This window comes from Bombyx mandarina, chromosome 05, assembly GCF_030267445.1.
Source record: "Bombyx mandarina strain Sakado chromosome 05, ASM3026744v2".
NCBI lineage: Eukaryota > Metazoa > Arthropoda > Insecta > Lepidoptera > Bombycidae > Bombyx > Bombyx mandarina.
This window is the reverse complement of record NC_143212.1, coordinates 16,498,278-16,525,702: the sequence shown is the minus strand read 5'-3', so window position 1 is coordinate 16,525,702 and position 27,425 is coordinate 16,498,278. Positions and strand designations below refer to the sequence as shown.

Genomic DNA, 27,425 nt, shown 5'->3' with positions numbered 1-27,425 from the left:
CGTCACCAGCACCGTGATGCAATAGAATCCACGCTGTGCTATCGAATTTACTGATACGTGTCGATTCACTTCAAATACCTTTTATAATCAAATAATTGGGAAATGTAGTGCAGAACGCCCTCGGCTCGGCGAAGTGACGGTCTATGCAGGGTGGTTCGCATGAGCTGGATGAGAGAAGCCGAGGACGGAGCTTAGTGGCGTACAATTTGGAGAGGCCTATGTCCAGTAGTGGTCTTCTATAGACTGAATGTGATGATGATGAGTCAAATGATGAGATGAGATGAAGAGTACCGCTGCCTACCGCTTAATAACGGTAGGCAGCGGCTTGGCTCTGCCCCTGGCATTGCTGATATCCATGGGCGACGGTAACTACTCACCATCAGGTGGGCCGTATGATCGTCTGCCTACAAGGGCAAAAAAAGAAAAATCTTTCTAATTTATTTTATTTTATTAGATGCGTAGATTGGTGGACGAGCTCACAGCCCACCTGGTGTTAAGTGGTTACTGGAGCCAATAGACATCTACAACGTAAACGCGCCACCCACCTGGAGATATAAGTTCTAAGGTCTCAGTATAGTTACAACGGCTGCCCCACCCTTTGAACCGAACGCATTACTGCTTCAAACACAAGAGGTCCTACCACTAATAAAAAATATACGTATATGAGGGGAGAAAAACATTTCACTATATAATTGCAGTACAAAGTTTTTAGGTCTTAGTTGGAAACGCTTGGCAGAGTAGTCGTGGGGGTCAATGGCCAGGGTTACGACACGTCGTTGCCACTCGCTTCCAAGGCAGCAGCACCTCGTGCGATGTTCCTCCATTGGTGGCGGCTGTTGGCATCGCGAGTACATACTACCGCGGTGGCTTTCGCAGTGCTGGTGATGAGATCTGAAGCTTGAAGTTTTCATGTAACAGCAATATCAACATGGTAACCGGACATGATCTACTCAAAAACGTTGTACGTGCAGCGGATTCCGCGAGCACGCTTAAGCCCTGAAAGAGTGCAAAGGAGATGCCGGTGTTATCTATAAGGGAAGCAAAAACTTTGCATACTTTTTACGAACGGAGGAGTATGAAATTTCCTACACTTATAGAGAATATAGACAAGGAGTGCAGAGTACTGATATTTTTTTTTAAATTACGCTTAAAAAATGCATTAAATTAATAAAAAAAAAGATTACACACACTACTATGTATTTGACACACACACGCATTATGCCCTTTTGTTTATTGTTAGACTGTAGTCTAATTGAGAATAGATTAACATTGTTTGTCTTTAATATTAGTTGTCTATAGTGTAGTTTTGGCGAAATCTGTGATTAAAGAACAATGATTATAGAATTATGATAATAGAACCTTATTATTATTAATGTTCATACTTATAATTTAAATTAATTGTGGTCGAGTTTCGACTACTGTGCGACCACTAGTCTTAAATAATATCTTATTGCACCTCCCACTGAATACACGATACAAAATACAAAAAGAGAATCAAAGACTTTCTGTTGACATTAAGCTTCCAAAAGCTCTGTGAAAGCCCCATTTATGAGAGTCCACAGATGCCACAAATGTACAAAAGTAGCGATACGTAATTATATAAGAGGACGTCGGCTATTACCAACATTACGGAAGCGGTGACTTATTTCTCCAATGCAAACAAAAATGGAAGGCAACAAAAAATTGTGTTTCCGCAAATTTTGAGGTAAGAGTTGAACTTAGGTAAACTGTCAGTTTGTTTTCCACCGTACCGAGAATTCTGAGATCCAACCTTGACAGCTAACACTTGTTGAATAAATAAACAAGATTTAGCTAACGCTGAAGGAGAATCCCTCGGGAAATTTTATTATTCTTGGCTTAAGATTTTTATTCGTGACGAGCGTGCTATGCGGTGAATTGTGACTTTAATATTCCACAGATTTTTAATTGGATTACTAGTGAAATTCGTTACGCTGTGACTTTAGAAAAATCGTATACGCATACGTTAGCGGCTTCATGATAGAATCTTCCTTGAAGTTCTAATAATTACTAAAAGTAAGGAAATTCTAATAATTACTTTTAGTAATTCTAATAATTGAAAATAATTAATTAATAATTAATATTATATAATATTAATATCCTCGATACTGCACGCATTGTGAGGAGATTTCACACTCTGGAGTCCTAACCACTGGTGGCTTGTGTCGTAGCGTAGACACCGCCATCAGCGGCAATCTATTTTTATATAGTGTTTTAAAAAAAATGTATTTTTAATATCTTTTTTAAAAAAGATTATGTAATTAATAAGATTTTAAATAAATATAAATAAATAATTAATAATGTTAATTAATAATTAATAATTAAAAACTAAATTATTAGAATTTAAAGTAACATTTCAACATGATCCGGTAAAAGACGCGCATACAAACTTTCTTTTCATATTATGTTTGTTTAGAATGCTTCTTTATATCTAGAAGTCATACCAAAATACGATTGATGGTAGAAAGTTAGGAAAACATTTCATCAAAAGAAAACAGGAAATTTTGCATTGCATGGAATTGTCAATGTCCTGGACAAATTTGCAGTTATCCGTCATATTCGTAAGCTCATCTTCGTTTTGAGGAAATAATGAAAACTATGTTAGTATTGTGATTAGGAATAGCAATTATGTCTTTTTAGGTCATCAGTTAATAGTTTCAACATCATAGAAAGAGTTAATGAATAAAATACTCGTGGTTCAAAGATAAAATACTTAGCCCGTCGACAGAAAGGCTTGGTGGATGAGGTGCCGGTGACTAGTGGTTCAGTGTGTAGTGTTGTTAGAGTGGGGGGAGTCATTTGATTTTAGTGGGTTCAAATTTGGCATGTAGGGTAAAAGGCCCCCAAAGCGTTAGGGGAAGTTCAGCGTTTCCTTTTTTATTTTTGGTCGGGGCCTAACTTCTCAAAGGCTCGCTCAAAGACGCGTGGGGTATGTGAGACTCGGTAGCTGAAGATTTTAAAGGCCCAGTTACTAAACGACTCCCCTGCCCGATACCCGATCACCGTCTAAGACAAAACCACTAAAACCAAACGCGAAACTCTTCCCAAGGACGATCGGTCGACGGAGTTGTTGAGGCAATAGTTGTCGACTCTACTTAGGGTTTACGGTACGGCTTCCAGTTAGATCGATTTCTTCCTGATCGTTAGAGAAGTGAAGAAACAAATGTATTTGTTTTGAAGAGTTTGATGGGTAGATAGGCAGCGATTTAGCTCTGCCCCTGGCATTGCTGAAGTCCATAGGCGACGGTAATCACTCACCATCAGGTGGACCGCATGCTTGTCTGCCTACAAGGGCAATAAAAAACCTGTTTAAAATATTGAATTGTCATCGGTCCTTAATAAGTACGCTAAATTTCGAGTTAATCCGACGTTTAGAAGGGGGTCAAAATCATGCTCAAAGATTCCGTTACATACTAACATACATACGTCTGAAGCTAATAAAATCGTATTAAAAACGATAACGCTATTTGTATATTGGCTTTATGTTTTTAGGTGGAAGTTGTCCGTACATGCTCTGCTGTGATTCCAATCATACATTTACGTGAAAACTTTTTTAATCATTCGTGCATCAGCGTCCACTACTGAAACGTGTCACACCAACTTACAGCTCCCGTAACCTTACAAAAAGTTCACTAACAAAAGAAACTTTAAGCTTCATTTACGTGCTTAAGTTTAATGGCTCAGAAACTTAACCGCTCGCGATCCTTGGTCGTAGTTTCAATTCTATTCGTTCGCAGTTGACTGCTCTAGAAAAGCTACATAAATATGACAATATAACGAGAAAGCCGCGTGCTATAGACATATTGAGAAAATATATGGTGGAAAACCGGTTTTTCCTATATTTAGGAGCCACAAGTTTGAAAAAAAACTAGGAATATTTGTAATAAAATCTTTAATATTAAAACGAATAAGCAGTACATAATAGCGTACCGTGTTGAGAGGTAGTGTATCAACATCTTACCCGCCATATTACGAGTAGTAAGTAGTTTACAGTACATTGCGGCGCGGTTTTCGAAATTTACCAAAACAAAGAATTTTTAGGTTTAGTACACGAATGTTACTTTCGATTTATTTCAGCCTAGTACAATATTCCCGTCTTGCCTTTGAGATTGGTTGATGAAAACACCATCTATACTATTTACGGCGCTCCACGCCAATCATGTGGCTTAAAAACTTGAAAGTTATATATTTAAAAAGTTAATAAGATTATACTGTAACTTAGCTTTTAACTTAGCTTATTTGTTCGGGCCACCTGTGGCCATCTGTATTAAGCGGTAACTGGAGCCCATGAACATGGCCGTTATCTTTGAAATATGAGGAATATCTCAATTGAATTGTATAATAACTAATTCACAATAAAATTAATAAGATTCTGGTATCCAGCAGTGGGAGCTTACAATAAAATTTACCAAATCTTTGATTTTGACTATACAATGTGATTGATATCTTCATCGTGAAAATTTTACGTGAGCACGTGTTGAAGTATGTATTTGTTTAGAAAAATTGGTACTTGCCTATGGGGTGTGAATACAGGTATAGTGCCATCGCTTGGTATAAATTTGTCAGAGACCTCTAGGCTATAATGGACACAAAGATAATTGTATTAAAATAGTGTGTAAGCACAATTAAAACTGGGAACTTTCCATAGCAGATGTGAGAAGGAGGAAGGTAGAACGTCTTGTGATCCTGGAGAAAGAAAAAGGGAGAGCTTATATCTCTCCGCAGCGATATGGCCCCTGAAGGCGAACTTAGTCTCGGCAAAGGTCACGGGGTGACCTGAGGGGGGTTTATCGCATTTCGTCCCGGCAGGCTGGTTCTGGTTCAGTGGGGTATTTAGAAACATCAGCAACACCGCTTAGGACGTCCTGACGGGCTGCCATACGGAGACAGCCGACGTAGAGTCGTTGAATATAGCCTTGATGACTCATGGGTCTAGTGTCTTAGGGATGGCACTGCGGGTCTGGTTTCGGTGTTGGAAGTGGCAACGTTTTTACTTAGCCCAGGTTCTGACCTTGGATGCAGATCGGCCGTCAGTGAGAGAATGCAAAAGGATTCGTTTAGTGAGTAGGGCCCTAAAACACTTTGGGTTCGTGGTCTGCTCTCTTGTCTGTCAACTGTCAAGTCCCACATATTATTATGTCTTGCGCATCCCTAGGTGCGGGAACCTCGTAGAATGTTCGACCCCTGCCCAAAAAAGGGCGTACTGTGATCCTACACGTGCTGGTACCACTATCCTGCCTGGTACCACTGTCGCAAAGCAGTAACGCGTTATAGTTTGACATATGTTTCAAGATGAGTGACAACGTTCACGTTGCAATTTCCACGAGCTCCTGTACTAACACATAAATTGAATTGAACTTCACATAAATTGAATCGTAAGCTTATTCACTAATCTATGCAATCATAAGGAGATTAAAAAACTTCGTGAATAACTACCACATTGGTGATTTAAATAAATAAACATTAAAAAGAAATGTAAACGAAACGGCTCGGTTTCAATTCAGTCGGGTTTTCCAGTTCGCCGCTTGCTCGACGCGAAAAACTGGTATTTCAATATGTCAGTGTGTCGCGAGAATGGGTTCCGGGTCATTTGTTGTGAGGCGCCTTCGATGCTTAGTACTTGTTTTATTCATTTCTTATTTGTGTAGTTACGATGTTATCGCGGTAACTCAACATATATTGCTATATTTCAGAGGCTTTCCACGTTAACATACATATCTATATACCTAGTCAGGTCATAAGTATTGTCACACAGTAAAAATTTTTCTTTTAGAATGCTGGCCACAAAAAAGTTTATTGAATTCGAATTTCGAATTGTTCATGAAAATAAAAATGTATACTTTTAGAATTTTACTCATTTTTTAATATGGAGTGGACGCTTAAAGAAGACCGTGTTGCAGTTATTGCGTTGCATCGTTGCGGTTACGCGCCAATTCAAATTTTTAACATACTGAAAATTTTGAATATAACCAAAAGAATCGTTTATCGTACCATCAAACGATACAATGAAGACTCTAGTGTAGATGACAGGTCAAGAAGTGGTCGCCCTCAGTCTGTTAGGACTCCAGCAGTGATAAAAGCTGTGAAGGCGCGAATTCAAAGAAATCCCAAACGTAAGCAGAAACTGTTGGCCGTTCAGATGGGGTTAAGCAGAACCACAGTGAAAAGGGTGTTAAATGAAGACTTAGGGCTTCGGGCATATCGAAGAAAAACAGGACATCGTTTGAATGCTCGTCTAATGGACCTGAGACTGAAGAGATGCCGCGCTTTGTTGAAGCGGTACGCGGGAAAAAAATATCGGGAAATTCTTTTTTCTGATGAAAAAATTTTTACCGTAGAAGAGAGCTACAACAAACAAAATGATAAGGTGTACGCACACAGTAGTGAAGAAGCGAGCAACCGTATTCCGCGTGTCCAATGAGGTCATTTTCCATCCTCGCTCATGGTATGGTTGGGAGTTTCTTATTGGGGCTTAACAGAGGTACATTTTTGTGAGAAAGGTGTAAAAACGAATGCAGTTGTGTATCAAAATACAGTCCTGACGAACCTTGTGGAACCTGTTTCTCATACCATGTTCAAACGGCCGTCTGGTGTAGTGGTAAGTGACATGGTCACTACACAAGGGGGTCGCGGGTTCGAATCCCGCCAAGGGAGGATATTTGTATGATAAATATAAAAATGTCTTTTCCCGGGTTATGGATGTATATTAAATATATGTATGTGTATAATAAAAATATTACATTCATTTCCGTTATCTGGTACCTGTAACACAAGTTTTTTACGAACTTACCACGGGACCAGTTAACGTGGCGTGATTGTTAGTAAATATTTATTTATTATTATTATTATAATAACAGGCACTGGGTATTCCAACAAGATTCGGCGCCAGCTCATAGAGCGAAGAGCACACAAGACTGGCTGGCGGCGCGTGAAATCGACTTCATCCGGCACGAAGACTGGCCCTCCTCCAGTCCAGATTTGAATCCGTTAGATTACAAGATATGGCAACACTTGGAGGAAAAGGCGTGCTCAAAGCCTCATCCCAATTTGGAGTCACTCAAGACATTCTTGATTAAGGCAGCCGCCGATATTGACATGGACCTCGTTCGTGCTGCGATAGACGACTGGCCGCGCAGATTGAAGGCCTGTATTCAAAATCACGGAGGTCATTTTGAATAAACTTTAGTGTCATAAGAATCTATGTTTTGTTAAGTTCATTTTGATATTTGAATGGTTACATAATGAATAAACTTGTTTCAATTATTTTACATTAAACATGTGACAGAATTTATGACCTGACTAGGTATTAATACGTGAAGCAAAAACTTTGTACACCTTTTTACGAAAATTGTGCGGACGGAGGAGTATGAAATTTCCCACACTTATAGATTAGAGAATATAGAGGAGTGCAGAATGTGAATATTTTTTTTAAATTATGCATAAAATAACATTAAATCAATAAAGAAAACATTACACACACTACCATGTATTTGACACACACTGTTTACTTATTGTCAAACTTTTGTTATTGCTTAAAGTATGTAGTCAAATTGAGAATAAGTTAATATTGTTTATCTTTCTTGGCGAAATCTGTCACTATAGAAATATAATAATAGTCTTTGACAATAGAACCAGGATAATGTTCAAACTTATAATTTCAATTAATTATGGTCGAATTTCGACTACTGCGGGACCACTGGAAAACATTAATGGAAGAGACAAGCAGATAGTATCAATTCAAACAGCCTTAGAACTGATATTTATAATTTAATTTTACAAAAGGGCAATAAAATAGAACCTTGTAAACTTTAAATAGGCCCTAAATGATCTAATTTTTTTTTTTTTTTAAAACAATTTCACTGGATCGGAAGCGTGACTAACTGAGAAGATCCGGTGAGAAACTCAGCGGGCTGATGTTATTGGCTAAGTACCGTGACACTTAAGGCATTTTTCACAAAAAAAATTATTGCCCTTGTAGGCGAACGAGCATACGGCCCAACTGATAGTGAGTGGTTACCGTCGCCAATGGACTTCAGCAATACCATTGGCAGAGCCAAGCCGCTGCTTACCTAAAATGTGAGATTGTATTTCTATAAGCTCTCTCAACTGTGAATTTAGAACTAAGTTTCGTTATTGCGACGCAGTTGAACGCTCCGGATATGGCTTAATACTTGCGTTGCCTTAGCATACTGTCCATTGGCTGTTCAAATACCTAGTCTTGCCATAAATGAGACAAAGGAAAAAAAAATCTATTGCAAATATGTAACATTTATTACTTTTACAGTGTGTTCGTTTAATACATAAATATAAAACAATTTAAAGGCTCCATACCTACTTTGTGTAATGCAATCACAGCGATTCGGTTCTCTTTATCACCCCACTCCATTTTAATATCGCAAAATATAATTATTGTACAATGTATTGGCGCCAAAATGAGAAAACTCAATGAGCCATCATATAAAAATGACAGATTCCAAATTCAAATGTAATATTTTGTTTATTTTTAATTGTAACAGTATTTATGGCCAGACTAAGTATACTAAAAGATAAATACGCGTATATATATGTTTTCCTCAGATATTCCTTTTTTTATTTTTAGTACTTGAGTTTTGTCAGATAATACCTAATACTTATCCGATAGCGATACGAATGACGTTAATGTGTAATTAAATAGCACAATTGTGTTTGTGTGTCAGAGATAGTGGAATCTATCTCCGGGTGAAAGAATCTTAAAGGATAAGTTAAAGAGTTCTCATGCAGTACAATAGAGACTTGACTTTCACATCTCAAGGTGAGTGGCGGCGTTTGTGATATCCATTTAACATCACAATTTATTTATTTATTGCTTAGTTAGGTAGACGAGCTCTCAGCCCACCTGGTGTTAAGTAGTTACTGGAGCCCATAGACATCTATGACGTAAATGCGCCATCCACCTTGAGATATAAGTTCTAAGGTCTCAAGTATGGTTAAAAACGGCTGCCCCACCTTTCAAATCGAAACGCATTACTGCTTCACGGCAGAAATAGGCAGGATGGTGGTACCCACCCTTGCGGACTCACAATTATAATAGGTCCTACCACCAGTATTTACGCAAATTGTAATTTTACGGGTTTAATTTTTATACACGATGTTTCCTTCACCGTGGAAGTCAATCGTGAACATTTGTTAAGAACGTATTTCATTAGAAAAAATTGTACCCGCTTGCGGGATTCGAACACCGTTGCATCGCTAGATAAGAATGCACCGGACATCTTATCCTTTAGGCCACGACGACTTCGAACTATTTGTCCTTTTAACACTAAGATGGCTTCCAAATCGGCTACCGGCTTAGTGCAATAAAAAAACCTAATAGGCACCAAGATTAATAATGACAATCAAGTATTCCGTCCTTGATTATACAACGTTTGTTAGTGTAAATTGCGTAATGTACGTGCCCGCAGAAAACAAAGCCTGTATAATAACCGGTTATATCCGGCAGTGTCTTGTTACAACCGAACAAAGCCGAATTAATGGCGTGGCTAGATTTAATTATGAGAACTATTAGTAGGCGTTGTTTGCACTCATGTACTCCAGTGCTATCGAGTTTGTCCACATCTATCAAGTTTTGTTGGAATAAAGTGGACTAAATTTAGATGAGAATCAAAGCAGGCGAATAATTTTGTCTATATACAAGGATTTGATTGATGTTTTCTTTTAAAGCTGTTAAATATTTTAATAATGACAATAAATGAGAAATGCTTATTCACGATCCGTAAAATTGGTAATACCTTATCCTTTAATATCCTTTTATAAATTTAATGAACCAGCGATGTAAGCCATACAAAAGTTGGAGGTCAATAACTATTTATCTATATAATCCAACTAAAAAAAGAAAATAAATCTTAATAAATTTGAATTAAAAATAGTATAAGAAAAAAATATTTTATTGTAAAAAAGCGTGGGGTGCTTTTCAGGATATTATCAAAATAACCCTTCTACTCATATCTGTTCATAGAATATTTATAACTACTGATACCAAAAAGTAAAAAAGGGGGTGCACCCTTTTTTACTTTTTGTCATCGGTCCTTAATAAGTACACCAAATTTCGAGTAAATCCGACGTTTTGAAGGGGTCAAAATCATGTTCAAAGATTCCGTTACATACATGCATACGTCTGAAGCTAATAAAAGCGTATTAAAAACCCTCACATACTTCAAAACCAAGCTACGTGCTCTCTTTTGGCGGGGAGTTCGGGAAAATAGGAAGTCATCGGTTGACCATGAATCAGTCTAATGGAAGTTCGGGAGTGAAGATCAGCGTTGAGTTGTGACGTCACAAAATTATATACCGGAGGACTTAGAGATACAGACTCCGGGCTACATAGAGCGGTGTCCAATCTTTATGACACGTCGAAACCGCTGTGTGAGTGTAATCGACCGTAGGTATTATTGTAGCTTTGCTTCTGAGGGCTTCAAACAATACGTTCAGAATTATTCAAAATATATTGTTGTTTCGCAGAATTAAATGAAACAATGGCGCCCGCATTCAGCACGTTCTCCCACCGGCTCTGCGTGTAATATCACGAAATCGCTTTAAACTTCCTGACCCGTATACAGAAATGCATTCTGTAGTACGAAATTATTAATGTATTTAATTAGTACTAGAGGTCCCGTAGTAGTCGAAATTCGACTATAATTAATTGGAATTGTAAGTTTGTACACTGTTATGATTGTATTTTAAATTTATATAATCACAAATTTCGCCAAGACTACACTATAAAAATATATTAATAAAGACAAACAATATTTAATCTATTCTCAATTTGACCACAGACGTCAAGAACAAAAGTTTGACAATAAATAGTATGCATGCGTGTTTGCGTCAAATACATGGCATGTAGTGTGTGTAATGTTTTCTTTATTGATTTAATGTTCTTGACGTCTGTTGTCAAATTGAGAATAGATTAAATATTGTTTGTCTTTGTTAATATTTTTCTATAGTGTAGTCTTGGTGAAATTTGTGATTATAGTATGTGTACTAACTTACAATTCCAATTAATTATAGTCGAATTTCGACTACTGTGGGACCTCTAGTAAAATTAAATACAGTCACGTTCGTAGAGAATTTAGTGGGTCGTCTTAAATTTTGCAGACTCTTAGCCGAATTTAAGATAACTTTTACGATTGCAGTAATCGTTAATGCCGCTTTTTTTCTATCTACGTTTTTCGACACATCGAGTATTTCAGAATTTTCCAGGCCACGGCCACGGAGTATTTCGTCCGTGATAAATAAGTTTTAATTATATTCCTTTGGTATTTGTATCTTCATTTGGTAGACGACAAGTGCTTAAAGTGGAACCGCAGCGCCTGTCAACAGAAATGTTATATTGCTAAGAAACACGAACTGTTGATTGTGAGCACGGGCGAACACTTTTCACATTAAGTGACTTTTTTCTTTTTTTTTTTATTACTTAGGTGGGTGGACGAGCTCACAGCCCACCTGGTGTTAAGTGGTTATTGGAGCCCATACACATCTACAACGTAAATGCGCCACCCACCTTGAGATATAAGTTATAAGGTCTCAGTATAGTTACAACGGCTACCCCACCCTTCAAACCGAAACGCATTACTGCTTCACGGCAGAAATATTCAGGACGGTGGTACCTACCCGTGCGGACTCACAAGAGGTCCTACCACCAGTGATTACGCAAATTATAATTTTGCGGGTTTGATTTTTATTACACAATGTTATTCCTTCACCGTGGAAGTCAATCATGAACATTTGTTAAGTACGTATTTCATTCCCAAAATTGGTACCGGTGCATCGCACCAACGAATGCACCGGATGTCTTATCCTTTAGGCCACGACGACTTTCTGGAGGATTTAAAGTAATTTATATGTGCTATACCAGAAACCCATGATATCTTGCATGAGAGCCGTCAATGAAGACTAATCAATGGTATGCCGCGACTTGGCTGTGCCCCTGGCATTGCTGACGTCCATGAGCGACGGTAACCACATACCATCAGTTGGGTCGTATGCCCGTCTGCCTATAAAGCCAATAAAACGATCTTGGGGCACGAGGTCAGATTACAATAGCCGTGGAATAGTTTGGTATCCTTTCATTTACAATGTGCGACTAGTGACAAAAATAGACTTAACGGTGAAACTCTTTTTTTCTTTCCATGAGCAACTTTAACCACATACCATTAGGTGGGCCGTATGCTCGTCTGCTTATAAAGGCAATTAAAATATCCTGGGGCACGAGGTCAGATTTCAATAGCTGTGGAATAGTTTGGTATCCTTTTATTTACAATGTGCGACTAGTGACAAAAATAGACTTAACGGTGAAACTCTTTTTTTTGGGCCGGGGATCGACCCTCCGCGCTACAGGGTGCACGGTACCGGCTGAAATAGTTGTGGCTACTAAGCAGCTGCGTCAGCTGGCAGGTGAGGTGTCCTCGGTCGCGGCCCAGAACAGTGATACCTTTAGAGAGACAAAATCTGCTTTTTTTTATATCAATTGGTAAACAGCCAGGAAATAAATGTATAGATTGCAGTAGTTTACTTGATTCTGTATTGCTTTATTTGTAACTCCACTTCTACAAATTTTAGGTATGTGATATTTCTCCCCATTTTTTCAGTTTACCGCTTTCTTATTATGGCTTATTCCCATAACTAATAAATTGCTCCTACTAACAGTGTCGCCATTTGAGAATCCGAAAATTATCTTAATTTTAACATGATAAATTTTGTATTAGTTGGCTTACAACAAACTATACAGTAGCTACCAGAACCCATGGACATCACAACATGACCCTCCATATCCACTTTGAGATATGAGGCTTGTGACTTGACTGTGTTGTAAATGGTTTCCGCGAGAGTACAGTTTGTCAACACGTTATCAATGTTACGGGCCGGAGGTATCTGAGTTCTTTATAATGTGTTGATGATTTATCAAGGTGGTTTTAATAAGGAACAATACTTTAATAGCCCGGGATATAAAGTTTTTGTCACTTTGAAGAAAATTATACGACAAAATTATTGAATAAAAATAATTTATCTCATGAAGCTGGGTCATGCTGCATAAAGGACACGAACAGGACGAAGAAAACGAACGGAAAAATGAAATTTTCCGAGAAAAATTCGTACGTTTCAGGAAACAACGCGAAGTAATCTCGCTCAATTTGTGGTCCTGCACAAAGGGAATCTTATTATACATTATTTATATGAGTTACGTTATTTATCTCGTTGCTTGAATCGCATTTTAACATACATGAGAATTACATTATTTTATTGTTTACTAGCTGACCCGGCAGACTTCGTAGTGCCTCAATCGATAAATAAAAGACCTAAACTTTTATTTATACCTAGTCAGGTCATAAGTATTGTCACACAGTAAAAACTTTTCTTTTAGAATGCTGGCCACAAGAAAGTTTATTGAATTCGAATTTCGAATTGTTCATGAAAATAAAATAGTATAATTTTAGAATTTTACTCATTTTTAAATATGGAGTGGACGCTTAAAGAAGACCGTGTTGCAGTTATTGCGTTGCATCGTTGCGGTTACGCGCCAATTCAAATTTTTAACATACTGAAAATTTTTATTATAACCATAAGATTCATTTATCGTACCATCAAACGATACAATGAAGACTCTAGTGTAGATGACAGGTCAAGAAGTGGTCGCCCTCGGTCTGTTAGGACTCCAGCAGTGATAAAAGCTGTGAAGGCGCGAATTCAAAGAAATCCCAAACGTAAGCAGAAACTGTTGGCCCTTCAGATGGGGTTAAGTAGAACCACAGTGAAAAGGGTGTTAAATGAAGACTTAGGGCTTCGGGCATATCGAAGAAAAACAGGACATCGTTTGAATGCTCGTCTAATGGACCTGAGACTGAAGAGATGCCGCGCTTTGTTGAAGCGGTACGCGGGAAAAAAATATCGGGAAATTCTTTTTTCGGATGAAAAAATTTTTACCGTAGAAGAGAGCTACAACAAAGAAAATGATAAGGTGTACGCACACAGTAGTGAAGAAGCGAGCAACCATATTCCGCGTGTCCAACGAGGTCATTTTCCATCCTCGCTCATGGTATGATTGGGAGTTTCTTATTGGGGCTTAACAGAGGTACATTTTTGTGAGAAAGGTGTAAGAACGAATGCAGTTGTGTATCGAAACACAGTCCTGACGAACCTTGTGGAACCTATTTTTTTTTTTTTTTTTTTTTTTATTGCCTTTGTAGGCAGACGGGCATACGGCCCACCTGATGGTGAGTGGTTACCGTCGCCCATGGACTTCAGCAATGCCAGGGGCAGAGCCAAGCCGCTGCCTACCGCTTAATACTCTCCATACCATGTTCAATAACAGGCACTGGGTATTCCAACAAGATTTGGCGCCAGCTCATAGAGCGAAGAGCACACAAGACTGGCTGGCGGCGCGTGAAATCTACTTCATCCGGCACGAAGACTGGCCCTCCTCCAGTCCAGATTTGAATCCGTTAGATTACAAGATATGGCAACACTTGGAGGAAAAGGCGTGCTCAAAGCCTCATCCCAATTTGGAGTCACTCAAGACATCCTTGATTAAGGCAGCCGCCGATATTGACATGGATCTCGTTCGTGCTGCGATAGACGACTGGCCGCGCAGATTGAAGGCCTGTATTCAAAATCACGGAGGTCATTTTGAATAACTTTAGTGTCATAAGAATCTATGTTTTGTTAAGTTCATTTTGGTATATGAATGGTTACATAATGAATAAACTTGTTTCAATTATTTTACATTAAACATGTGACAGAATTTATGACCTGACTAGGTACATCTATACATGTAAATATAATTGGAGTGTCCTTTTTGTGATATTGAAATAACCACTTTTTACTACATGCATATGAATATATACGGTACATACATTAAAAAAAAACATTTTTTATAATTTTTGTCTGCCTGTCAGTCTGTCTGCCTGTCTGTCTGTTTGTTCTGGCTAATCTCTGGAACGGCTGAACCGATTTTGACGAGACTTTCACTGATAGGTAGTTGATGATATAAGGAGTAACTTAGGCTTTTTAGACTAGCTTCGCCCCGCGGCTTCACCCGCGGTACGACAATAACCGCGGGTAACATCGTCGATAATAAAATGTTATGTTTCCGAAGCGAAGCGAGGGCGGGTCGCTAGTATAAAATAAACATAAAACAAACAAAAGGAATCCGTCAGACGGGGAACACATCAAAGGGAAAACAAAATTGTTGTTCGAAACATAGCAACCCTATTTTCCTCACCGCGGCGGAAGCGGGGGAGAGGCGTGGAGTGACAAAATAAAACGACGTGCATCGACGAAACGCAATCATTGTCGGTCCCGTAAAACTGTATTAACTTTGATCCGATTAATAAACCAGCTTTAAATACAGTCCACTTTTATTGATATAAGCCTTGCACCCAACATCTCATCGCAACGGCGCCAACATATGGTCCTTCAAACCTCAACATTATCGGAAGAAGATAGTACATCGGGTCTTTCAAAGAAGTCTTTTGGAGCCTAGGACGCCTATCAACCTTCGTGGGTCTACATTCCGCTGGAAATTCGTCGCCACTGCTTGAAAAAGAAGATCTTCAGTTTTTTCAACGCCTACCTACACTTCAAATTCAAGCAGCGCCTCAGGTGGATTACCTTCGTGGAACGCTCATTATTATCTACAGAAGAAGTCCGAATCCAGCTCACCGACAACATTTAAAAAACAGCAATCCAACAAACGTACAACATTGCCGCATCAGCTGAGTACAACACAATCAACACCATTATTCAAGGTCTCATAGGATCAAGTCACAGGAGGTTTACAAAGAAAAGATACGTAAGATCGTTCCTTATATTTTATTCTTTCCATTCCTCATTAACATTAACATTAACATTCATAACCATAACAATTAATTGCTACCGTCAACATTTTCACTATTAACAAAAGGTCCAAAGGTCATTCTTCTCATTCTTGTCAATCACTTTTTATGCTTCTCATTAAGTTTTTATTAAACACAACATAAAATAACACAAGAGCTTTGCTTTTCACGCTTGTTCATTTCATCGCTAATATAATTTACATTTGCACATTTCGTTAGGTATAGCTTTAAACTATTATTGTAGTGTATCACTTACTTGACACTAGATTTAGATTTAAATTCACAATTTTATTTTAATACTAAACTTTTAAAATAACTCATTCGCCTTCTAATAAAACATTGTAGAAACTTTTATTAAAAAAATATACATATCGCGGGTAGTTTGAAATATAACAATCCTTAAGTACAGCTGTTAACAATTTTTGCTATTATACTTTATTCAGGGACTTAGATTTTGCTTGGCAGTCTATTGCTATAATTTTTTTGGCAGGGTCAACTTTTGCTTTTAGTTGCTTCATTGCCTTTGGGAAGTAGATAGTTGGTACTCGAAATAAAGATGCCTGAAGGCAAAGTAAAAGACTTAATTAAAAGGAGGGCCTCAATAAAGGCCAAAATAACACAATTCTCTACGTATTTGGATGTCCTACGGGGTTGTGATTATCTCAATGATGTGCAATTCTCGGAACTCCAAGTACGTCTTGAGAAATTCGAAACCTTATACGGGGACTTCGACACTTTTCAGAGTGAGATCGAGATGCTGTCAGACGCGCCGGAAGACCATTATAAGGATCGTGAGTCCATTGAGTCGCAGTACTACAAGCTTGTGGCTTCTGCGCGTACGCTGTTGGATCAACGCAAAAATAATGACGGTAGGTCCGAGGTAAGCTCTGAAAATGGCATGAAGAATACCACCGTGTTAAGTCAAAAGCCAAACTATATTAAGTTGCCAAAGATTGATGTACCCCACTTTGACGGTTGTTACCAGCACTGGCTTGAATTTCGAGACACTTATATTTCTTTGGTTCATGAAAACGATACCCTTGATAGTATTAATAAGTATCACTATTTAAGAGCTTCTCTTCATGGAAGCGCTGCTTTAGTAATCAAAAGCTTAGATTTTAAAGCAGATAACTACTCTTCCGCGTGGACTCTTCTCTGTGAGCGTTATGACAATAAACGCTTACTTGTCAACAATCACGTCCAAACTCTTTTTAATGTTGACGTCATACAAAAAGAATGCAGTAAGAGTTTACGACACATTGTAGATGTAACCAACAAAAATCTTAGAGCCTTAGCCACATTGGATCAACCTGTCGAACATTGGGACACTTTGGTGATTCATATGATGGCGTCTAAATTGGACAGCATCACTAGTAGGGGCTGGGAAGAGCATCGTAATACTCTCAACGACCCTCCAACTCTAAAAATATTTACTAAATTCATTTCAAATAAAGCCGATTTATTGGAAACGTTAGAGGATGCGCGTCGAATCAAATCTAAAAATGAACATTTTAAGCTTAAAGCACTAACTACCGTTAACAAAAATAAAACAGTTGCGTGTCCGTTATGTAATCAGGAACACTTCCTGTACGCGTGCGAGTCTTTTAGAAGTTTGTCGATTGAAACACGTATTAGGAAAGCAAAAGAGCTTAGAGTGTGCCTTAACTGTCTGAGGCCTGGACACACTGATTCTCAATGTAAGCTTAGCCATTGCAAGTACTGCAAGTTAAAACACAACACGCTTCTTCATTATAAGAAGCAAACAGCCGCAGTTGAAACCGTTGTCGTGTCAGCCACGGCTACTGATACTTCATCACACGTTTTACTCTCTACGGCGTTAGTTCAGGTTTTAGACTCTAAGGGGCAAACGCACACTGCACGTCTTCTTTTAGACAACGGGAGTACTGCTAACTTTATTACGGAGGATCTCTGTCATAGGCTTAATTTGAGAACGAAGCGTGTGGATTACATGGCATGTGGTATCAGCAATAAAACCTCCGCGTGTAATGAATCGTGTTTGATAAGCATACGTTCATTAGATGGCAACCACAACTTTAACATCAATTGCTATCTCTTGAATAAAATTACGAACTCTTTACCCTTAGCATATTTAGAAAATAAAAACATAAATATACCATCGGGACTATCTTTAGCGGATCCAACTTACCATATTCCATCCTCCATTGACATATTGGTCGGAGCAGATGTTTTCTGGAATGTCTTAGGTACAAACCGTATTCAACTAGGCAAAAATAAACCTGTTCTTTTTGAAACCAAACTTGGCTGGGTAATTTCTGGTTCCCTCTTAAATAAGACTAACTCTAAAGATTTACATTGCTTATTAAATTGCGATTCTTCAAAGATCGCCACAGATCTTACTAAATTTTGGGAGCTAGACTCTATACCATCTTCAACAATCCACGATTTAAATAGTCATCCGTGTGAAAAGGTGTTCACTGAAACTACAACGCGCGCTGAAGACGGACGCTTTAACGTGACTTTACCTTTTCATGAATCACCAAAATGTTTAGGAGACTCGTACTATATGGCCAAGCACCGGTTCCTTTCACTCGAAAGGAGACTAAAATCAAACAAGACATTTAGAATGCTATGCGGTAGCTTTATGCGCGAGTATCTCGATCTTGGTTACATGAGTGAAAATATCCACAATACTAACAATAACGTGGTTCAGTATTTCCTTCCTCATCATGGTATTTTAAAGGAATCGAGTACAACTACAAAATTGCGAGCATTCTTCGATGCATCTGCTCGTACATCGACAGGTAAATCACTAAATGATATTCAGGTAGTAGGCCCCACGATACAAGATGATTTATTTTCAATTTTAATACGATTTCGACAACATCTGTATGTGGTCGCGGCCGATATAGAAAAAATGTATCGACAAATTTCATTAGACAGTTCTCAACGCCCTTTACAACAAATTTTATGGCGATTTAATCCTTCACAACCCATAAAGACGTACACACTAAACACATTAACTTATGGCATGGCCTCAGCTTCTTTTATAGCAACCCGATGTCTTATACAGCTAGGCAATGAAGCTCACAATGACGATGTTAAGCGCGCTATATGTCATGACTTTTATGTTGATGACTACTTAGGTGGAAGTCACACCATTCACAGCACCATAGAATTGTGCAGAAAGATTAAGGTTGCCCTCCAGTCTGGACAATTTAATCTTCGTAAATGGCATTCCAATAGTTCTGAAATTCTCAGAGCTATTAGTGATACTTCGAATGATAACGCAGATTGCGTAGATCTGAGTTCCAACGAACACTCGAAGACTTTAGGTCTTAATTGGAAATGTCGCGCTGACAATTTATACTTTTCGATAAATTTGTCACCTTCACTCATTATAACAAAGCGGTATATCTTGGCTACCGTAGCCCAAATATTTGACCCGCTTGGCTTAGTTTCGCCTTGCATTGTAGAAGCTAAGCTTTTGCTGCAAGATCTCTGGAAACATAAATGCTCATGGGACGACGAGATCATGGAACCTTTAAAGAAGACATGGCTTAACTTTGTTAAAACCTTACCTCATCTCAATGATATTCTAATTCCGCGCTGCGTTATTTCTCAGCCGATTGGAATACAGCTTCATGTTTTCACGGACGCATCGGAGAGAGCCTACGGCGCATGTGTTTATGTTCGAAGTGAGATGTCAGAAGGATCCATAAAAACCATTCTTTTAGCATCAAAAAGCAAAGTAGCTCCTATAAAAGCTACTACGATTCCAAGACTGGAACTTTGTGCCGCCATGCTTGGTTCCAAATTATGTGAAAAGATCACCATGACTTTAACATTAAAAGTAGAAAGGTGTTCATTTTGGTCGGACTCAACCATAGTTCTCGGTTGGATTGCCTCTTCTGCAGTTCATTTGAAAAAATTCGTAGCTCATAGTGTGTCTGAAATACAGAAAATCTGCGCTGGACACGAATGGCGGTATGTCCCTTCAAAGGAAAATCCAGCAGACTTGGTATCTAGAGGATTGAACGCTAGTCTTTTACGTAATTCCGCTTTATGGTGGTCGGGACCTTCATTTTTAGCTCAGGACCCATCACACTGACCAACTAACCCAAATTATACTGATCATCTTCCAGAAACTGTGCATGCTTTACACATAAATCAAAAATCTAATTCAGATTCAAAAAATTCAAAAAATTGTATATTGTCAAATCTAATTCAGAACACATCTAGATTTTCTAGGTTAATTCGCGTGACATCTTATATCTATCGTTTTATATCTAATTGTAATCATAAACATTTACAAAAAGGGAGGCTAACTGACTTAGAATTAAGAAGTGCAACAAACCATTTATTATTTGCAGCTCAGGAAGAATCGTTTTCTGCAGAGCGTTCTCTTTTAATCGCTGGTAGGCCTTTACCGATTAAAAATAAACTTATTTCTTTGTCACCTTTCCTCGATAGCGATGGGTTGATGAGAGTTGGCGGTAGACTCAACAATTCAGATTACGAATTTAATATTAAGCACCCAATTCTTCTCCACGCTAACCATCGTTTAACTAATCTTATATTTGAAATGTTACATCTTAAACATTTACATTGTGGTCCTAAACTCTTATTAGCAATCACTAGGCACAACTATTGGCCCATTGGTGGCAATAATTTAGCTAAAAAGGTTGTGCGAAACTGTGTGACGTGTTGCAGATTTAAGGCTACTACTGTTCAGCCACCCATGGGGGATTTACCACGTCAACGTGTGCACCTGGAATGTCCCTTTCTTCAAACTGGCGTTGATTACGCTGGCCCAGTGTTGGTAGCAAACCGGAAAGGTAGAGGTTCTAAACTAATAAAATCATACATCTGCGTGTTCGTATGTTTGGCAACAAAGGCCGTACATTTGGAGCTTGTCTCGGACCTGTCCAAGGATGCATTCATTGCTGCTTTGAATAGATTTACTGCGCGACGCGGGAAGCCACAATCAATTCTGTCTGATAATGGTACCACCTTTGTTGGAACGTTCAATGAATTATCCAAACTTCTTAGTCGTACCCTACCTTCCGATTTGGCAGAGCAAGAGATTAAATTTTCTTTTATACCGGCATACACACCACATTTTGGCGGACTTTGGGAGTCAGCCGTTAGGTCTACGAAATATCACTTGCGTAGAATTTTAGGGCTAACACATCTCACATTTGAAGAAATGACGACTTTATTAACTCAAATTGAAGCCATTTTAAATTCAAGGCCTCTCATTCCTCTGTCAGATGATCCTTCGGACTATTATCCTCTCACTCCAGCTCATTTCCTAATAGGACGATCTTTACTCTTTGTACCTCAGCCTGATTTAACAAATCATTCAACTTTAACCTCTCTTAAGAGATTCCAGCGTATCGAGTACCTTAAGCAGCATTTTTGGCAGCGATTCTCCAATGAGTACGTCGTGTGGCTACAACAAAAAATGAAATGGCTGACTCAAAAGGGAGACTTAAAAGAAGGTATGATGGTTGTCATCAAGGAGAAGGGACTACCACCTCTTATGTGGCTGCTCGGACGCATTATTCGTCTTTGTCCTGGACGAGATGGAATTACACGTGTGGCAGATATCTTAACCAAGAAAGGTGTTATACGACGCGCTTACAACAACATATGCCCGCTACCAGTCAATATTTGAAGTTCTTCAACCCGGGGAGCATGTTCGAAACATAGCAACCCTATTTTCCTCACCGCGGCGGAAGCGGGGGAGAGGCGTGGAGTGACAAAATAAAACGACGTGCATCGACGAAACGCAATCATTGTCGGTCCCGTAAAACTGTATTAACTTTGATCCGATTAATAAACCAGCTTTAAATACAGTCCACTTTTATTGATATAAGCCTTGCACCCAACATCTCATCGCAACGGCGCCAACAATTGTTGTTTTTATTTAAGTTCGAGCATTATCAGTTATCTACCTTTTAAACATTCTCTGGACTTCCACAAATAATTCAAGACCAAAATTAGCCAAATCGGTCCAGCCGTTCTCGAGTTTTAGCGAGACTAACGAACAGCTATTCATTTTTATATATAGAAATTTTATGCTTAAATCTAAAATTTAAGTGACACTTTAGTTCATAGGAAACTATACAGTGCGTTCATTATGAGGCTATGCTCTCTCGTAGTCGCCGGTTACGCCATCTATTAACAATATTGCAAAAATATTATATACCTCAAAACATTCCTATTTGAGAACGCTGCATAACAATATATTTTATAATCTGTGACAATATTAAAATACACCCGAAAAGAAGACTTGAAAAATTATAACCGCGTCAAAATCTGCTGTATGAAATTAATTAAGTAACACGCAAATAAGTAGTTTCGCATTTTTAAAACGTGCTAAATAATCGCCAAGAGCATTGTGCGTCGCGATACCCTTCAGCTTCGAGAATTGACAAGTGGTTAAAAGGAATGGCCGCACATAGAAAATAAAGTCTAAGTTCTACGAGGAAAAAGATGTGTGGTGTCGTGGGACACCGGATAGGAACGAAGTTCATTATTATAAAAATATTAATTTAAAGTTCTATTCGAGGTTGAAAGAAAATAATTATTCGGGTATACATTTTTTATTATGATTTTTTTATTGATAAAAAACTACTTTACAAAGTTATCAATTTTATTTTATTCACAATGATTTATAAAAAATATATAACAGTAATATACAAAGAAACAGCTATTTATATGAATAATAATAATAACCATCATCACGTAGACTATACATTAGACACTGTATAGCCACCATACTAAGACTATACATAAATAATAAAAATCTTACGTTACGGAAGTTTTTTCCCGGTTAAGGTATCCCTCCGCATCGTCCCATAAGGAACTTCGTTCCGCATAACTTAATGTACAGGCCATAATCTCACAATTTTCATGTTTAATACATATCTCATGTAGTTCATTGAAAACCGTCAGATGGGCTCTTTTTTTTTTATGCTTAGATAGGTGGACGAGCTCACAGCCCACCTGGTGTTAAGTAATTGCCGGAGCCCATAAACATCTACAAAGTAAATACCGCCACCCACCCTGTAATATGAGTTCTAAGGTCTCACTTTTAACAGTACAACTGTTGCCCTGCCTTTCAAACCGAAACGCGTTACTGCTTCACGGCAGAAATTGGCTGAGTGGTGGTACCTACCCGTGCGGACTCACAAGACGTCCTATCACCAGTAAATAAGTAATGGATTCGCGCAACTGGTCGCATTAATACCTCATACGCTGCTCTTTAAAAAGTAAGATTAAAAATGTGAACACACGTGAGGCTACTTCAGAAAACATGTTTTAAATCCAAGTCGTAAGTGTACGTTGAATTATGTTTTCAATTCTACCGATTCTGTGGGCGATTATCCCTTTGCGTGAATCAAAATGAAAGTGGGAGTATTTTGTTGCGCTGGATATTTTTTATTCCTATTTGTTGTATACATAAATTCTGGGCGGGATTTAAACGAACAATATTTATTTTTATAATTTAGCAATGACAAAAACTAGATACTGTGAAGAGAAGGAAGAAAACTCTTTGCACCCTGGCATTGCCATGACCATGAGCGATGGTGACGGCTAAACCATTAAATGCACCCAGTGTTGTTTTATTATATATAACTAGCTGTACCCGTCCGCTTCGCTGGGCATTTAAAATTAACATTATTATTTCTCACCCCCACAAATATTCTCATCATTAACGCCCCCGCTACTGGTGTAGGGAGTCCATTCAGTAGTTATAACGGAACATCCTGTAGATTTATATATGAGTATAGATGGTAATTATATAAACATTACTGCATGACTGCTACCACTCCGGGACAAGAACACGGCAGAGCGTATCCTTGCATCGTCATCCAGCTGTCCAGCACCGCCTGGGGGAGGTAGGATCGTATTTACTGGTAGTTCCAAAATACCCATGTAGGTTCCAGAGATTTACAGTCTAAATTTCCCCTTGTCTATACTTCTATACTAATATTACAAAGAAAATTTTATTTGTTTGTTTGTATTGAATAGGCTCCGAAACTACTGAACCGATTTGAAAAATTCTGTCACTGTTTGGAAGCTACACTATTCCCGAGTGACATAGACTATAATCTTTTTTGAAAAAAATTAGGGATCCTTACTAAAACTCCAATAATGTAACCCAAGGTGTAAAAAAAATAACTAAAATATTCTTTAGATCGCGTGCCCTGCGAAAACTATTGATGATAGAATAAAATAATGTACTACGACTTTATAGAACACATTACTGTTTGCAAAAAGTGTCGCGGCAGCATATATCTAACTATTATAGTCATGTCGCAATAAGTGTTCTTTTATCTAAAAAAATAAAACAACATCAAATATCGTTGAAATTTTTGTTAAAGACCCGAGCGGAGCCGGAGCGCCCTCCTGGCTGAGTCTTTGCTCGCCCACCGGTCCTGGTGAAGCTGGAAAGACCTCCGGGCCACCCGTAATCTTTCAATCATAAAAAAAAGCCGGAGCGGGCGGCTAGTGAGTTATATAAAAATAGCTCATAAACTATCAGCTAGTCAAATGTCATTAATTTATTACGACTCACATGCAGGACACTTCTAAAGTAATACTACGACGTTATACAATATTTTCGATTATTGCCTGCAGTGCCAAATAATAATGAAGGTAGGGCACATTTCGGCGTGAACTTTTAAAAGAAATACAGCGAGCCGTTATCGTTTTTTTTTCAGTTTCACAAGGTGAGGAAGGCCCCGCCAGGAGGGGTGGGATTTGCTAATAGATGCTCGAGTGCCTCCGAAGGAGACCTAATAACAAAAAGGCAGATGCTTCGCGAATTAATCTACTACCGGATCGGAATCGCGACCCACTGAAAAGATCCGGCGAGAAACTCAGCGAGTTGATGTTCAGGTTAGGAAAGGTTAGCGTTACATTTACACATATCGTGAGGAATTGCAAGGTTAAGCTTAGCAGAACTCGTAGAACAGATGGCTGCTGGGGCAGAAGCTTTCGAGTTGGAATCGCGCAGCTGAAGACGAAGTGGTTGCCAGAATTGGCTGGATGCAGCCGGCGCAGACCTAGTCATTAAAGGCGACCCTTAGGGATTCCTAGGACTGGACATCTGTGGGCTATTGATGATGATGACGATGCCATATTTTTTTAAAATTTTTTTTATTCCTTAGCTGGGTGGACGAGCTCACAGTCCACCTGGTGTTAAGTGTTAAGTGTTACTGCTTCACGCAGAAATAGGCAGGGTGGTGGTACCTACCCGCGTGGACTCAGAAGAGGTCCTACCACCAGTAAACAGAACCATATTAGTACCCTTTCTTAAACTAGCAACAAGTGTACAAAGAACGTGTCAAGGTATACGACAAAGGGAAGATCTTCCATCGAGCGGGTGATATTGCTCGGTAGACCGACGGTCCGATCTTGTTTGGAATTTGTATTTAACCAAGATTATCTTGAAAATGTCGTAAGCGAGATTTAGGTATCTGTCATAATTCTTTTGTTGCATGATGGCTACTCACCACAATGCAATTAAGTATTAAATAGTAGTTATTAGATTTTTAATTTAAACTCATGTTAGTAAGATAGTAATTTAATCAAGATCTCATACTTCCCTCTGTTGAAGAAAATCATCTTCGCCCATCGTTCTATTACTAAGCAAAATTCATTTCTCATTTTCATCATACACGTAACACTAAATAATGCTGCGAGAGCCTTATTGTTGTCATAAAGCTCTCTACACAAAAGACAGGGAGGCGCTTTCGCTAAAGTCATTTTATAAAAGCTTTATGATGTTTTGAAAGTCAAGAATTTCATATGAAGGATATTTCCGTGCTTCAGGTGAAAGTTCTTTTAAGCAAAATAAGGTAGTTAAGCTGTTCCACGCGTCGCGTGATCACCGGTCTAGAATAATAGGGTTGTGAATATAGGAAAATAAATTTTAATCTTAAAACGATCACCTACATTTTCTTGCAACGGTTAATATGTGAGAACTATTTCGTGGCTACTCTCTTACTACTTCTACCAGAGTCCACAAAGAGCTCGATGTTTGTTTCGTCACTCACCTTGAGAGTCCTTGTTGCAGAATCATTCAAATAATGTCCGTACTCTCTAAGACTAGTTCAATTACTTCGTCGTTAAATCAGTTACAGGTGGTATCAGTTTACTGGTGGTAGGACCTCTTGTGAGTCCGCGCGGTTAGGTACCACCACCTCGCCTATTTCTGCCGTGAAGCAGTAATGCGTTTCGGTTTGAAGGGTGGGGCAGCCGTTGTAACTATACTGAGACCTTAGAACTTATATCTCAAGATGGGTGACAGAATTTACGTTGTAGATGTCTTTGGGCTCTAGTAACCACTTAACACCAGGTGGGCTGTGAGCTCGTTTACTCATCTAAGCAATAACAAAAAAGGTTAAATGGAGATTCCTATTTCTGTCTTGTTTTACCGTTTGAAGGGCGCGACAGCTATCATATAATACAATCGAAATGTCAACCTTATATTTCTAGGTGTCCGTATTTACGCTGCGATTTTTATCAACTCACTTCAATCCCTAACGGCTGGCCACTCGTTATCGCCTGTAAAAATTTATCAGAAGTGTTACTTGTTTGCAGATATTCTAAAAACTCATACTCAAGAGTTTCTATTTCTAGATTTGAGTAAGATAAGAACAAAAGGATAGCACGAAATGTGATAAATGAATAATATAAAGGATGTGATCTGACTGACGCTGACAAATGATCTTATCGCGGGCTTACCCTACTCTGAATTCCGTGGGGTAGCTGAATAGCGTTATGATGTAATATTTGGTACTTCCAGATTTATTGCGTAATAAGGGTAATGGACAGTTTCTACTATGCTATTTGTGTTTTATTGCGCGCGATTTTTGATGTTGATATTGTTATCAGGGCTACACATGATCACCAAGTTTCGTGAAGATACAACTGTTACAACTAAATGGGAATTGAATTGAAAGATTCCAAGAAGATTATATTGCATATTCATTGCATATAATATATGTATGTATGTATGCATGCATACATAGGTTTTTTTTTCGGGCCGTGTGCTGAACCTCCTACGAGGTGCCCGCTCCTAGGGGGCGCGCGGGGTATGTGGAACTTGACGATCTGCAAGGTGTTAGGAGCAGACTGCGGGCCCAAGGAATTTTAGGGGCCTATCCACTAAACGACTCCCCTGCACTCTTACACCCGACGTCCGGTCTCTGTCCGGGGTCAAAACCCGGTCAGAGTAGGGGGGTTCCCGCGGTCAACACTACAACCAGACACTTATAACCAGGAGGGCTGTGAGCTCGTTCATCCACTTAAGCTAAAAAAATAAAAAAAGCCACAGCATTTTTATTGTCCAGGAGTTCTGCAAGTGCCGTCAGTGCAGTGATTACGTAGACTGTGGCTTTACTGTGTCCTAGCGTTGGTTACGTTTATAAGCGATGGTGAGCATACTCCATCAAGTAGATTGCATGGTTGTCTGTCAATAAAGACACGTCAAAAAGGGTCATGGAATGAACAAAAAACTTTGAATTTTAACCTAAAACATTT

The 27,425-nt window shown here is 38.7% G+C and overlaps 1 protein-coding gene across 1 annotated transcript; it reads left to right on the top strand.

Moving 5' to 3' along the window:
• The first annotated feature begins 15,243 nt into the window (after positions 1-15,243).
• Positions 15,244-21,724, top strand: LOC149503035 (uncharacterized). The gene is made up of 2 exons (XM_089727915.1): positions 15,244-16,764; positions 21,250-21,724. Exons 1-2 carry the CDS (start codon positions 16,441-16,443, stop codon positions 21,541-21,543), a joined length of 618 nt encoding a protein of 205 aa, XP_089584041.1. The 5' UTR covers positions 15,244-16,440; the 3' UTR covers positions 21,544-21,724.
• Positions 21,725-27,425: the final 5,701 nt, after the last annotated feature.

Bases quoted from the DNA above. Each gene is read 5' to 3' on its own strand.
- LOC149503035 (XM_089727915.1), top strand. From the start codon at position 16,441: ATGCCTGAAGGCAAAGTAAAAGACTTAATTAAAAGGAGGGCCTCAATA. The intron at 16,765-21,249 runs GTAAGCTCTGAA...ACCTCTCTTAAG, and splicing joins ATAATGACGGTAGGTCCGAG to AGATTCCAGCGTATCGAGTA.